Source organism: Pteropus vampyrus, unplaced genomic scaffold, assembly GCF_000151845.1.
Source record: "Pteropus vampyrus isolate Shadow unplaced genomic scaffold, Pvam_2.0 Scaffold275, whole genome shotgun sequence".
Taxonomy (NCBI): domain Eukaryota; kingdom Metazoa; phylum Chordata; class Mammalia; order Chiroptera; family Pteropodidae; genus Pteropus; species Pteropus vampyrus.
The window spans coordinates 686,542-700,064 of record NW_011889056.1 but is presented as its reverse complement, the minus strand read 5'-3'; the positions used below and the strand labels follow the sequence as shown (position 1 = coordinate 700,064).

The 13,523-nt window shown below is 56.1% G+C and overlaps 1 protein-coding gene across 2 annotated transcripts in view; it reads left to right on the top strand.

The window, feature by feature from the left end:
- Positions 1-13,052, top strand: part of MECP2 (methyl-CpG binding protein 2) — a 63,989-nt gene extending 50,937 nt beyond the window's left edge. For both annotated transcript variants that reach the window (XM_023520639.1, XM_011375551.2), the window contains 2 exons: positions 3,027-3,377; positions 4,666-13,052. In XM_023520639.1, coding sequence (XP_023376407.1) covers positions 3,027-3,377; positions 4,666-5,749 — 1,435 coding nt within the window. In that variant the 3' untranslated portion in view covers positions 5,750-13,052. The remainder of the gene's footprint in view (positions 1-3,026; positions 3,378-4,665) is intronic.
- Positions 13,053-13,523: the final 471 nt, after the last annotated feature.

The window sequence follows — 13,523 nt, the reverse complement described above, 5'->3', positions numbered from 1 at the left end:
TGCTCCTGGCCCAGGCTTCCCCATCCTCAGTCAGTGGCGCCACCATCTGGCTGCCCCTGCTTTGGCCAAGGTTTTTAACTCGTCCCTGCCCCTCACTCCCACACCAGTCCATCAGCCAGCTGTCACCCCACCTCCTGGTCATGTCCCCAGTCCTCTGCTTTCCTCTTAGGTCTCAGAGTGATCCACTGAAGATAAGAGCTCTCGTCCACGTCCCCTGCTCAGAGCTCCCCAGTAGCTTCCCATCACACTTGGAATAAAAGCCGACAAAGCCTTCCATGTGCCCCCTTGAGGCCTCTACTGCGCAGAACCTCCTTCCCCCACATGGCCTCGTGGCTTGCCCCCTCACTTCCTTGAGGCCTTTCTCTCTTTTCTCCCCCTGTAGCACCATGTGGGTTTTTTTCTTCGTTGCTTTCTAATTAGTTCATTCTTTTGGACATTCACCTTGTCACAGCATTGTCCAACGCGAGGAGCCCCTTCAGCTGGCACCTGTGTCCTTTTTTATTTTTATTTCTTGACTCTCCCCGTTACTCTCTCCGCGCCCCCCTGCCTTTTCGCCCCCACGCCAGACCACCCACTTCTCCCAGGGTCCAGCCTGGTTCCCTTCCATGGACGCTAGGCACAGTCTCTGCCCCTGGGATGCCATCATTGGCCTTAGAATATGTCCCAGCAAGGGTGCACTGTGGTCAAGTATTCGAAATGAATCTTTTCTCTGGTATGTTGTCAGTTTGATATAGTTGAATTCATTTCTGGTTGCATTCAGTGTAATGAGGTTTTGTTGCGTGTTTGCATTTTATTTTTGGTTACATAAACTTTTACCTGATTCATGAATTGAAATTATGCTCTGGCATAGCCACAGAGGCCTCCCCAGTTCCTAGTTTCTGCTGCGTGCTTCCTAAAGGCCCCTTCTTGCTCACACAAAAGGCAGCCTATGGTACACATTGTTCACCTCACAGTAGACCCTGGGGATCGCGCCCCAGTGGGCCGGGGCACTCTCCATGGTGCGGACGTGCTGTCCCATAGCAGGTCCCTGGTGGCAGCTGTCTGAGTTGTCCGCAGTCCGGGGCTGGTAAAAACAGTGCCATCGCAAATAACGTCACCCTCTGTTGCTTTGCGTTTCTGGAGGCGTCTCTTCAGGGTAGATTTCTAGAAGTGATTGTCCTACATTGCATGGACACCCTCGATTGTATCTAAGAGGTAGTCCTGGGGTATGTGGCTTATACTCGCCCTCATGGTAGTGATATTTGGGGAATTCAAATGAGACTTCTGAAGAAGCCAGAATTCCTTCCATTGGTACAGTGTTTTTCTCGGACTCTGGGACTGCCCAGGGCCCAGGGCGCAGCCCTGGCCTTCAGCAGTGCCCATCGACTGTGTGGAAGCGGTGGTTCCAGTCTGTCCACTCTCTGTGGCCACAGGCCGTGCCCAGCTTCTCAGAGTTTTTCCTCATTTCCTGTCGAGAAGCTAAGATTGGGAGAATTGAAAACTATGCTCTGGGCTGGAAGAGGTTAGGGACCCCTACTTTACAGCCAGAAAATTGCTCGTGTGGGCCAACGGCTGAGTTGGGGTGACCCTGGCAGGCATGCTCAGGGCCCTAAACTGCCAGATGAAGATCCAGAAAAGAACTCAGGGTAGAGCCCAAGCCAGGCCGGGACACACCCTTACCACGACCTGTTCCCCCACGCCTGACGCGAGCTGCTCAGGAAAGCCGTGTGTCCTTGTGGCGCCAAGTGATCCCTGGTGTTAACCTGCCTCGGGTGACTTAACTAGGTCATTCGACTGTGGTTTCAAGTGCACACCACAGTGCCTTCGTTCGGGTCTCCACAGTGTGGACAGGAAGGGGAGTCGCTCGGGGCAGATCAGCCACGGCGCCGAGGTACAGAGGACAGGAATAGCCCTTTGCCCTTTTCCATGACGAGCTGCCAGCCGAGGGACTAGCAGACGGCTGCTTCTGAGCCCACAGGTCTTTCCAGCCTCCCCTGGTCCCAGTTGTGTGCGTGCCGCCTGTCTTAGCCCGGCCGCGAGGGCGTCGTGGCCAGAATCCGATCCCGAGGTCCAGGGCCTCACGGCGAGCGTGTCTGAAGTGCACAGGGAAGGAGCTGCTCTGTTAGCATGAAAGAGTTGGGGGGGCGCCCGCCCTCGGACGGCTCGGCGCCCCTCTGCGCCTTTCTCCTTGCCCTTCCCTGCCACTGGCGAGGCCGTGTCGTAAGGGGGCGTCCGGTGGTAAAGGCTCACCTGACCTGGGGTCACTCCTTTTCTCATGCCAGAACCCTGGGCTGTGGTTTCTAGGTGCTCGTTAGCCAGTATTTACATAGCGCCTTTGTGACTTTCCTTCCTCTGGGGTGTTGGTACCCATTGTCGAGATGAGGAAACTGAGGCATGGGATACTGAGGTCACTGGCTCAGGTTCGTGTTCGGAAATGTCGGAGTCAGAATTCGCGCTCAGGTTGGCTGGCTCCAAACCCGTGTGCTCCTTCTGCAGCGCTGCGCTGCGCGCCGCCTCCCGAGGGGGTAGGGCAGGGCTGTGATCCCTGTCAGGAAGTCGTGCTGTGCCCCATGGCAGTTCTTTGTCGAGCACACATTTGAGAAAAGCCGAAATACGGAAGCTGCAGTGACGCCCAAGCCAGCTCTTCGCGCCCCAGCCCGGGTTTGGGTGGGCAGCTTCCTCTCCGGCAGCGGAGGGCCTCCTGTCAGCCGTCAAGCCCAGAGGCCCTCAGGTGCAGCCCGTAAAGTGGCCTTGGCCAAGGAGGCCTGCTGAGAAGCTGCACAGTGTTTCTACTCCGAAAAAAATGCCACCCATGCAGGCCACTTACCCTCCTGAGCACTAGGACTGGGACTCAGGGCGGCCACAGTGCGGCAGCGTGTGGTCGGCCGCCACTGTCAGCAGCCCAAAGCCCCTGAAGGAGTGCGTGAAGGGAAGAGCTTCAAGGCCCGGGCAAGCCCTGCCAGGGCCACTCTGAGCCTGCCGATGCTCACTTTTTCTACGAACCGGTGTGTCCTCTGTGGTACTTACATACTTGTTTAACACTTCAGGGAAGAAAAGTCAGAAGACCAGGATCTCCAGGGCCTCAAAGACAAACCCCTGAAGTTTAAAAAAGTGAAGAAGGATAAGAAAGAAGACAAGGAGGGCAAGCATGAGCCCCTACAGCCGCCAGCCCACCACTCTGCTGAGCCAGCGGAGGCAGGCAAAGCGGAGACCTCGGAGGGGTCAGGCTCAGCCCCAGCCGTCCCAGAAGCTTCTGCCTCCCCCAAACAGCGGCGCTCCATCATTCGCGACCGGGGCCCCATGTATGATGACCCCACTCTGCCTGAAGGTTGGACCCGAAAGCTTAAGCAAAGGAAATCAGGCCGCTCGGCTGGGAAGTATGATGTGTATTTGATCAAGTAAGTAAGGGCACCTCCTGTCTCTGCAGAGCGGGGGGCTGGCGGGCGGGAGGTCGGGTGGGTGCTGAAAAACGATGGGGACCCCTTGGAGTAGCAGTTCTTCGCTGCTGGTTGCTTGGGAAAATGCGTGTGCGTGACCCCACCTGGAGCGGGGGGCTCCGATCATGAACACGGCTTGCAGGTGTGCCCAGGTATGCTTGGGTCGACTGTGCAGAGGTCTGTGCCCTGCGTGAGACGCGCTCAGGATCGCAGGGTGTGACTTCATCCTGCCGGCCCTCGAGGCCCTGCCTGCAATGGAACAGTAGTAGGGCCTCCGCAGGGTCACAGTGAGAATGTCAGGAGAGGTCACGGGGCCTGCCACGTGCAGCGGCCCGGACTCTGGAGGCAGGCGACCCTCCCTGGGCTTCCTGCCGTTGCCCAACTGGAGAACGTCCAGCTGAGGGACGCTTCTCAGAACCTGTTAGCCTGGTCTTCCTGGGAGAGTTTTTCGGTGGCATTGCTTCATGAACCCGCAGGAATTGGAGTTCATAGGGCTCAGCCCGCTCTGCCAGTTGTGTTGGGAAAGGTGGGCTTTGGACAAGGCCTCTGGGGAGGAACACCAGCGGGCTCCAACTGCGGCATTCCAACTGTCTTCTTTGCCGTTTGTCCAGCTTTGGGGGGTCACCGGCTGCTTTCTGTTGAAACAGAGTGACTTCCAAGCCAGAGCAAGCTTCAGAGGAGGAGTGAATAAGTACATTTCAGTTCTGCCCCTTAGACAATCCCCGAAAAGGTTAGCAGTTTTCAGAGGACATTTGCAGCCTCGTTTGGTTCCAACAGGCCTAAGGGTGAGCAAAGCATTATCCTCCTGACAGACGAGAAAACCGCCCTCCAGAGATGGTAAATGGCATGTCCAGGCTCAGAGAGGGCGCTCTGCTGGCGGATCGGGCCCAGGCACCGGCCTCCGCAGGGGCCCCAGCCTGACACTGAGACAGGCTCCCCAGGCCAGACCCTTCTGGAGGCCAGAGGCGGGGCCTCAGTGGCAGGCCGTTTTGGCATTGGAGCAGGCCATGCTGGCGCCTGCCACTGCCTGGCAACCCAAGTATTTCACGTATGACCGTGGCCGTGCTCCTCGAGTTTTAGCTCACCTTGGCTTTTCCTGAATGTGACTCTCGTTCAGTAGTATCACCAGGCAAGTCAGCTGTGGAAGGTCTCCTAGCAGAGTTCATTGCTACCTTCTGCTCTACCCCGTCTCTGATACTGCTGCGGAAGCTTCTAATCACTTTTTGTGTCTCTCCATTTGTTCCCACAGTCCCCAGGGAAAAGCCTTTCGCTCTAAAGTGGAGTTGATTGCGTACTTCGAAAAGGTAGGCGACACCTCCCTGGACCCTAATGATTTTGACTTCACGGTAACTGGGAGAGGGAGCCCCTCCCGGCGAGAGCAGAAACCACCTAAGAAGCCCAAATCTCCCAAAGCTCCAGGGACTGGCAGAGGTCGGGGACGCCCCAAAGGGAGTGGCACCGCGAGACCCAAGGCAGCAGCATCCGAGGGCGTGCAGGTGAAAAGGGTCCTGGAGAAAAGTCCCGGGAAGCTGCTCGTCAAGATGCCTTTCCAAGCTTCGCCAGGGAGCAAGGCCGAAGGGGCCGGGGCCACCACATCGGCCCAGGTCATGGTTATCAAACGCCCCGGCAGGAAGCGAAAAGCCGAAGCCGATCCCCAGGCCATTCCCAAGAAACGGGGCCGAAAGCCAGGCAGCGTCGTGGCGGCCGCCGCTGCTGAGGCCAAGAAGAAGGCCGTGAAGGAGTCGTCCATCCGGTCCGTGCAGGAGACCGTGCTCCCCATCAAGAAGCGTAAGACCCGGGAGACAGTCAGCATCGAGGTGAAGGAGGTGGTGAAGCCCCTGCTGGTGTCCACCCTTGGCGAGAAGAGTGGGAAGGGACTGAAGACCTGCAAGAGCCCTGGGCGGAAAAGCAAGGAGAGCAGCCCGAAGGGGCGCAGCAGCAGTGCCTCCTCGCCCCCCAAGAAGGAGCACCACCACCACCACCACCACTCAGAGCCCCCGAAGGCGCCTGCGCCGCTGCTCCCGCCCCCGCCTCCGCCCCCGCCAGAGCCGCAGAGCTCCGAGGACCCCGCCAGCCCCCCTGAGCCCCAGGACTTGAGCAGCAGCGTCTGCAAAGAGGAGAAGATGCCGAGAGGAGGCTCGCTGGAGAGCGACGGCTGCCCCAAGGAGCCAGCTAAGACTCAGCCCGCGGTCGCGACCGCCACCACGGCCGCAGAAAAGTACAAACACCGAGGGGAGGGAGAGCGCAAAGACATTGTTTCATCCTCCATGCCAAGGCCAAACAGAGAGGAGCCTGTGGACAGCCGGACGCCCGTGACCGAGAGAGTTAGCTGACTTTACACAGAGCGGATTGCAAAGCAAACCAACAAGAATAAAGGCAGCTGTTGTCTCTTCTCCTTATGGGTAGGGCTCTGACAAAGCTTCCCGATTAACTGAAATAAAAAATATTTTTTTTTCTTTCAGTAAACTTAGAGTTTCGTGGCTTCAGGGTGGGAGTAGTTGGAGCATTGGGGATGTTTTTCTTACCGACAAGCACAGTCAGGTTGAAGACCTAACCAGGGCCAGAAGTAGCTTTGCACTTTTCTAAACTAGGCTCCTTCAACAAGGCTTGCTGCAGATACTACTGACCAGACAAGCTGTTGACCAGGCTTCTTAGGGTACGCCTGCACCTCCCTTCCCACCCGGACCTCCCCCATGTGGTCGTTAAGGACAGAGAGCACTTGAGAGGACACTCCCATTTTTGGTGCCATTGGTGCCCCAGTCTCAGCTCTCCTCTCCCCCCACCCTGCCCCCCGCTCCCCCACCTCCCCCACTCCCACCCATGTTGGGACAAGGAGGTGTGAGGCAGGAGAGACAGTTGGATTCTTTAGAGAAGACGACAGAGATGGCCAGTGGCTACAGCCCGTGTGATCCCACCTGTGGTGGCACAGATCTGGCCCCACGCCAGCCCCAATCCAAAACCGACAAGGACATTTCACAGGACAGGGAAGTAGCACCTGTTCGCTCCAGTTCTGGCATGGCTCGGAGGGAGTCCTTTGAGCTGCTGGGTGTAGACCGGCCTGAGCCAGATGAGAGGATGGCCCAGGGCCGGCCTCCAGTGGATGGCACTAGAGAGAGGCCGTGGAGGCGGCAGGACGAGGCGCAGGCAGCAGGCCGGGCTCTGGACCGGCAGAGCACAGCGGGCCAGGAGGCACCCCAGTCGCTCAGAGCAGTCTGACTGGCAGAGGCTCAGTGGGGCAGGGGCCAGGGGGAAGAAGGAGGGGAGAACGTTCTTCCAAAACTTTCCAATTCTACTCCTTAGGGACAGCTTAGAACTATTTGCACTATTGAGTCTTCATGTTCCCACTTCAAAACAAACATGCTCTGAGAGCAAACTGGCTTGAATTGGTGACACTTTGTCCCTCAAGCCACCAGACGCGACGGTGTTTAGAACTGCCTGGATCTGTAGATACCTGCGCTTGTTTTAAAGTGGGCTCAGCACATAGGGTTCCCACGAAGCTCCGAAACTCTAAGTGTTTGCTGCAATTTTATAAGGACTTCCTGATCGCTTTCTCTTCTCTCCTTCCATCTCTCTCTCCCATCATTTCATCCTTTCCTTTCTTCCCTCCCGCTTCTTCCTCCTCATTCATCCTTTCTGTTCCAAGCAGTCACAGTGCCCAACTGTACCCCGAGCCGATGCTGGTCAACTCATGCCCCCAGAACTTGCCCCGCCCTTGGCCCTCCTGCCACCGGCCCCAGCCCCGCCCCGCCCCGCCCCCCGAGGAAGCCCGGGTTCTGCTGAAGGGCGAGAACCTGGCCCTGGCGCCCCAGCCTCTCTGAAGGGCAAGAGAGCGGCACGGTGTCGCTCTCCTAGGGACCCCCCTCCCCTTTCCTGGTCAGAGCCCAGACACCGGGCCCCCTCAGCCTTCCACTCGGGAGAAACGGGTGGGAGGAGTTGGACCAGATTTGGATTGGGGAACTGAGGGCAGCACAGAGGCCCCCGTGGCCTGCCAGAGTCATCGAGAGGCCCAGCCCTGACCTTAGTCTCTGCCAGGCCCGGCTCGCGCAGTGCAGTGCCGCAGGGCAGCAGGCGGAACGAAGGCAGATGCCCCCAGACCTGAGCTGGGACCAGCGCCTAGGGCCCCCCCTTCTCCGCCCACCCAGGCTCCTCCATTAACCAGACTTCCGTTTGGGAAACATTTGGCTTTTGCTTGCTGGAGGCCGGGTCAGGGCCACACACCACACATTTCCACGTCTGCGCCAGGGGTGTGGTGTGGGGGCCTAGAGACTTGGGTTGGCTGTGGGATCCCATCCTTTCAACCTCTCCATTCAGGAAGTCCTTACCTAGCTGCATATCTTCATCATATTGGTATATCCTTTTCTGTGTTTACAGAGATGTCTCTTATATCTAAATCTGTCCAACTGAGAAGTACCTTATCAAAGTAGCAAATGAGACAGCAGTCTTATGCTTCCAGAAACACCCACAAGCACGTCCCATGTGAGCTGCTGCCATGAACTGTCAAGTGCGTGTTGTCTCGTGTATTTCAGTTATTGTCCCCTGGCTTCCTTACTGCGGTGTAACCATGAAGGAGTACAACATCCTAGAAACCGTCTAGCGCTTCCCTGCCAGTCCTTAGTGATCGGGAACCATAGTTGACAGTTCCGATCAGTAGCTTAAGAAAAAACCGTGTCTGTCTCTTCCGGAATGGTTAGAAGCAAGGGAGTTTGCCCCATTCTGTTCGTAGAGTCATAGTTGACCTTTCTAGCATTTTTGTATCCATTTCCTTATGCTGCAAAAGCAACTCCCACAACCAACCCCGCTCTGCTGTCGACCCTCTGGGCTTCACTTCTGACTCCTCCCCAGGAAGGGAAGGGGGGTCGGAGGAGGGGGCGAGTCCTTCGGGACACCCCTCTTCCTCCAAGGACAAAAGGCTCCTGACCCCACAGTGGCCTTGCACTCCCGGCATCCCCAAAAGACACCTCTCCACGCGAGCGCGGCATCCAGCCAGTTTGTCATGGAGATGCCATCCGTTGTGGTCAGTCGGGATTTTATGCGTTATACCTGGTCCAGTGAAATGTGGCTCCTGGGACCAGTGTCAGGAGCTGGCCTCCCCATTGGCTCGGTACCATCTGGTCTTGGGAAGAGGAGTGCGGGGCCCGCCAGGCCCCCGTTTCACCCACGACAGTTCATTCAGGGGCTGACTGCGCATCGGTGGTTGAGAACACAGCATTGCAAGGGTCGTTTTCTTTCTGGCCGGCCCAAGCTGCAGCCCCCTAGCTCCCAGCTTCTTCCCCTAGAACTCCAAAGCTGCAGGCGGTGCCTGAGGCTCCCTAGGGTTTTCTCTCCCCCCCCCTTCCCACATTTCCTCTTCCCTAAATAAAGGCATCACGAGTGAGTCACCTTTAAGCAAGTCGCCTTGGTGGTTTGTCAACCTGGCAGGCAGGGGCCCTGCAGCCCCCATGCCACCCCTGCCCTGGAGTCAGGTGGTGGGAGGTTGGAGGGAAAACCTAGGCCCTGGGGTTCTCACCAGCTGTGTCCGGCCCAGTTTGGGGTGCGACCTCGATTTCATGTGTACTTGAACACCATGAAGGGTTTTAGGGACTGTGCGAAGAATACCGAAATTGAAAGCTTTCAGATCTCCGCGGGTCTAGCTCACAGAGCAGTCACGTCCAGTCTCCCAACCCTCGTTCTAGTTGTTAGTTACTACCTCCTCTCTCGACAGAATTCTGTGTATCCTCAAGCCCCTCCCACGACGCCCAGCCCTGCCTGCCTGCCCGCCGTGGGCTTCTCCTAACCAGTGGAATTTCGGCCTTGACACTGCAGTGAACTGGGGACACTGGGCCACCGCCCAGTATAATTCCCTTCTTTTGGCAGACACCTAGAAATGGCACGTCTCCAGTCCATCAGTGCCAAACTAATCAGAGACACCCCCACCCCCGCCCGCCCCGAGCCCGTCAGCTCCCTGGAAGGTAAAAGTCACGGTGGTGGCCTGGGATCGCTGGCCACAGCCAGCACCTTGCTTCTGAGACCCCATGCAGGTGCGGCAGCAGCCTGTTCAGTGACATCATTCCAGGCTAGAGGCCGACAACAGTGGCAGTGGGACCCAGGGCAGCCCCACGTTGTTGCCTGCTGCTCTGCCCAGTTTGTCATTGCTGTGACAGCGATCATGAAAAGGTACTAGCCAGAAACAAACTTCCACGTTTGGTGAGAAAGAAGTTTCTTTAGGTGATAGGACCTCTGGATTTTAAGTAACTCTTAGTAATAAGCAGCTCAAGCCCAGGAGGGAGCAAAGGTTCTGAACCGAACCCACCAGGTGGGGGCTGACTGGACCTTGTGGAGCATTCTCGCCGGGCTCTGTGGGCCGACAGGGTCGTGGGAGGTCACAGGTACTGGCTTTTGGGGAAGACCTTCGTGCGTCCATTCCTAGCCGGTGTCATTGCCCCAGATTGCTTCCTGGTGCAAGTTTTAACACCCCACAGTCTAGGACCACTGGCCCAGAGCTCAGGAAGCAAGCCGTGTCGAGAGCCCTGTGGGTGTTTGCCCAGCCAGTCCCCCGAGTGTGGCGCAGCAGCGTCGCCAGGCCTGTGGCCGAGCCCCGGCTCCTGTGCCCCTGCCATGTTGGACTCCCACTCTGCTCTCTGCAAGGGCCCCGCCTTCGCTCTCGGTCAGTGAGCCCATCCACTCTGGAGGGGTTTGTTGAGTCTCCATTTTTGTCTTTCTCTTTTAGATTGATTTTTAGAAAAGGCCTAATTGTTATAAATCGCTAGGATACTGCCTCCCCCAGGGTCTGAAGTTACATATTAAAAGGGAAAAAAAAGCGAACACTGAAACCCGTTCTCAATAATTCAGAAGGAAAACCTAGAAAATGTTTGGCCGAAAATGACATTTCGCTGTTTCTGAACGAATAAGAGCAAGCTTTTGCAAAAATACTGATCTAAAAATACGCGGAGCTTGGCCTGACGTGTGGGGAGCGCTGCCGGAGAAGGGGTTCCAGCCCGAAGCTGCTCCATCCGAGACTCGGGGCCACCCTGTCAATGGAGAGCCCGCTTCTCCTTGGGTGGCAGTCGCTGAGGACTCAGCTGCTGCTCCTTTCCTGTGGGGTGCTCTGGAGGTTAGCTGCCCACCCGGTCCCAAAGATGCAGGGGCCCAGCTCTTGGTGCAGGGAGCAGAGTGGTCACCAGGGACTCACGAGGGCCTGCGCCATTCTCGCCACCCAGCACCACCTGCTGCTTGCTCCTTTCTCCCCTCCACAGAGCCTGCCCAAAGTGCTGATTTGTCAGGAAAAAAAAATGAGTTCCAACTAGGGCCCAGGTAGCTAGGAAGGAAAGGGCGACGTCTCCTCCTTAGCCTCTGCCTGTGGCACAGCCTGTCCCCTGAGGACATTCACCTGCTCTGCCGTCCTTGGGATCTAACACCCAGTGAAGTGGCCCTCCCTTCTGAACTCGGAGGTGAGGACAGAGGCCTGAGCACTCAACTGGTGTGTGGCCCCCTTGTCCCTTACCCTCGAGAGCCCCTGGGGCAGAGGGAGGGTGAGTATGAGGACAACTGACCCCCCCACCCCACCTCACCCCCAGAGCTGAGACCCTTGACGGGGAAATCTGGCCTTTGCGTTTCAGAGCATTTGTGAAACGTGCAAGTTGTCCCTGCTCCCCTAGCTCCCCTTCTATCTGACCTTTTCTCAGGTCCTGCTCAGCAGCAAGAGAAAATGAGATGAAAAATCGGCCGAGAGGTTTGGCTCCTGCCCACTGATAGTTCCTCTCCCCTCAGTGTTTGTGTGTCAAGTGACAAAGCTGTTTTTCCTGGTGACCCTGATTATATCCAGTATCTTATAGACTATACGCATAGGCCTGCTCGGTCTCTGTCCTGGGCTTTTGTTTTGCTTTTTAGTTTCGCTTTTAGTTCTTCTGTCCCATTTATTTAATGCACCAACTAGACACACAAAGCAGTTGAATTTTTATATATATATATATCTGTATATTGCACAATTATAAACTCATTTTGCTTGTGGCTCCACACACACAAAAAGACCTGTTAAAATTATACCTGTTGCTTAATTACAATATTTCTGATAACCATAGCATAGGACAAGGGAAAATAAAAACAAAAACAAAAACAAAAAAAAACACCACAAAAAAAGGAAACCAAAAAAAAAAACAACAAATCTGTCTGCTGGTCACTTCTTCTGTCCAAGCAGATCCGTGGTCTTTCCTCGCTTCTTTCAAGGGCTTCCCTGTGCCAAGTGAAGGAGGCTCCAGGCAGCACCCAGGTTTTGCACTGTTTCTCCCATGCTTGTGACAGAGGTCCCAGGATGCTGGTGCAGGACAGTTCACCTCAACGGGTGGGTGCGCGAGCGCGCTCCCTTGCCTTCGTGAAGTCCGGAATGTAGTTGGCACCGCCTGGTCCCCTTCCACCTCTGGGTGGGGCAGCTGGAGTCCATGGGGTGGCCTGACCCCCCCGCCTTCCAGTGGCCCAGTCAGAGTGATCATGTGTGGAGAGTCGGCTCCGCAGGCCTCCCCCGCAGTAGGGCTCCCACTTTGCTGAGTCTGGGGGACTGGAAGGCAGATGGAAGGCCTGTCGCGTCTCTGAATGTGTGAGCCGCACCAGGTAGAATGCCAGGGACCCCAGAACCACAGGCAAGAGTCTAGTGGGTCCCCTCCAGGAGGTAGCAAAGACTCCAGAAATGTCCTTTACTCTTCTCCCCCTTCCTACGAGTAATTGCATTTGCTTTTGTAATTCTTAATGAGCAATATCTGCTAGAGAGTTTAGCTGTAACAGTTCTTTTTGATCATTTTTTAAGTAATTAAAAACACCAAAAAAAAAATCCACAAACTTGTTCTTCCAAAGCAGAGAGCATTATAATCACCAGGGCCAAAAGCTTCCCTCCCTGCGTCATTACTTCTTCTGAGGCCTGAATCCGAAAGAGAAACACTCGCAGGCCCTTTGGGTGGCTGGGCTGCCCTCGGGCCGCTCCGGCCTGCGTTCAGTATTAGCGGTGGGTCCTGACGTCCTTGCCCACCCAGCCTGGGATGGGGCCGAGGAGGTGAGGAGGCCGTTGCCGCCGACGCTTGGCCACTAACAGGTGGGTGTCCGCATGTGTCCACGTACATGCATGCTTTCTGACGGAAACGTGAAATCAGCGCCCGAGCTAGCCTCACCCTGTGACCTCTCGCCCCGCCGGGCCGGAACGCGGCCGGCCCAGTTCAGTGTTTCTGGGGAGCTGGACAGTGGAGTGCGACAGGCTTGCAGAACTTGAAGCCTGCTCCTTCCTTTGCTACCAAGGCCTCCTTTTCCGTTTGATTTGTCACTGCTTCAATCAATAACAGCCGCTCCAGAGTCAGTAGTTGATGAATATATGACCAAATATCACCAGGACTGTTACTCAATGTGTGCCGAGCCCTTTCCTCGCGCTGGGCTCCTGTGTACCCGGACACTGTAACCTGTGCTGTGTTAGCTCCCGTCCCCTCCCTTCGCCCTCCCCTCGTCTTTCTGGGGGTTTTCTGTTTGGGTTTGGTTTGGTTTTTATTTCCCCTTTTGTGTTCCAAACATGAGGTTCTCTCTACTGGCCCTCTTAACTGTGGTGTTGAGGCTTATATTTGTGTAATTTTTGGTGGGTGAAAGGAACTTTGCTAAGTAAATCTCTTCTGTGTTTGAACTGAAGTCTGTATTGTAACCACGTTTAAAGTAATTGTTCCAGAGACAAATGCTTCTCGACACCTTTTCTTTACAAACAAAAGAATTCGGAGGGAGGGGATGGTGACCGAGATGGGGGGGGCTGTCCTATTTCCCCAGGAGGGGAGACCCGAAGAGATGACCCCTGCTCAGATCAGCCAGAAGCCACCCAAAGAAGTGAAGCCTAAGCCAACGGACCGAATAGCTGTCACGTTGCCATTTTCAGTCAGAGCAAAACCAGGTCTTGTTCCGCCCAGTGGATTCTTTTGCCTTTTTCCCGCCCCCTCCCCAAGATTATTAGCATCATTATTTTTAAGGACAGAGGAGGTTTACGTTCCTGCGAGGGGAACCAGGAGGGGTGTGAGCAGGGCCATCCTCACCTGGGTGGGAGGAGGATGGGGCGAGCCTGAACGGCGTGGCTCAGCCAAAGGGCGGGCATCTCCCCAGAGACCTCCGCCG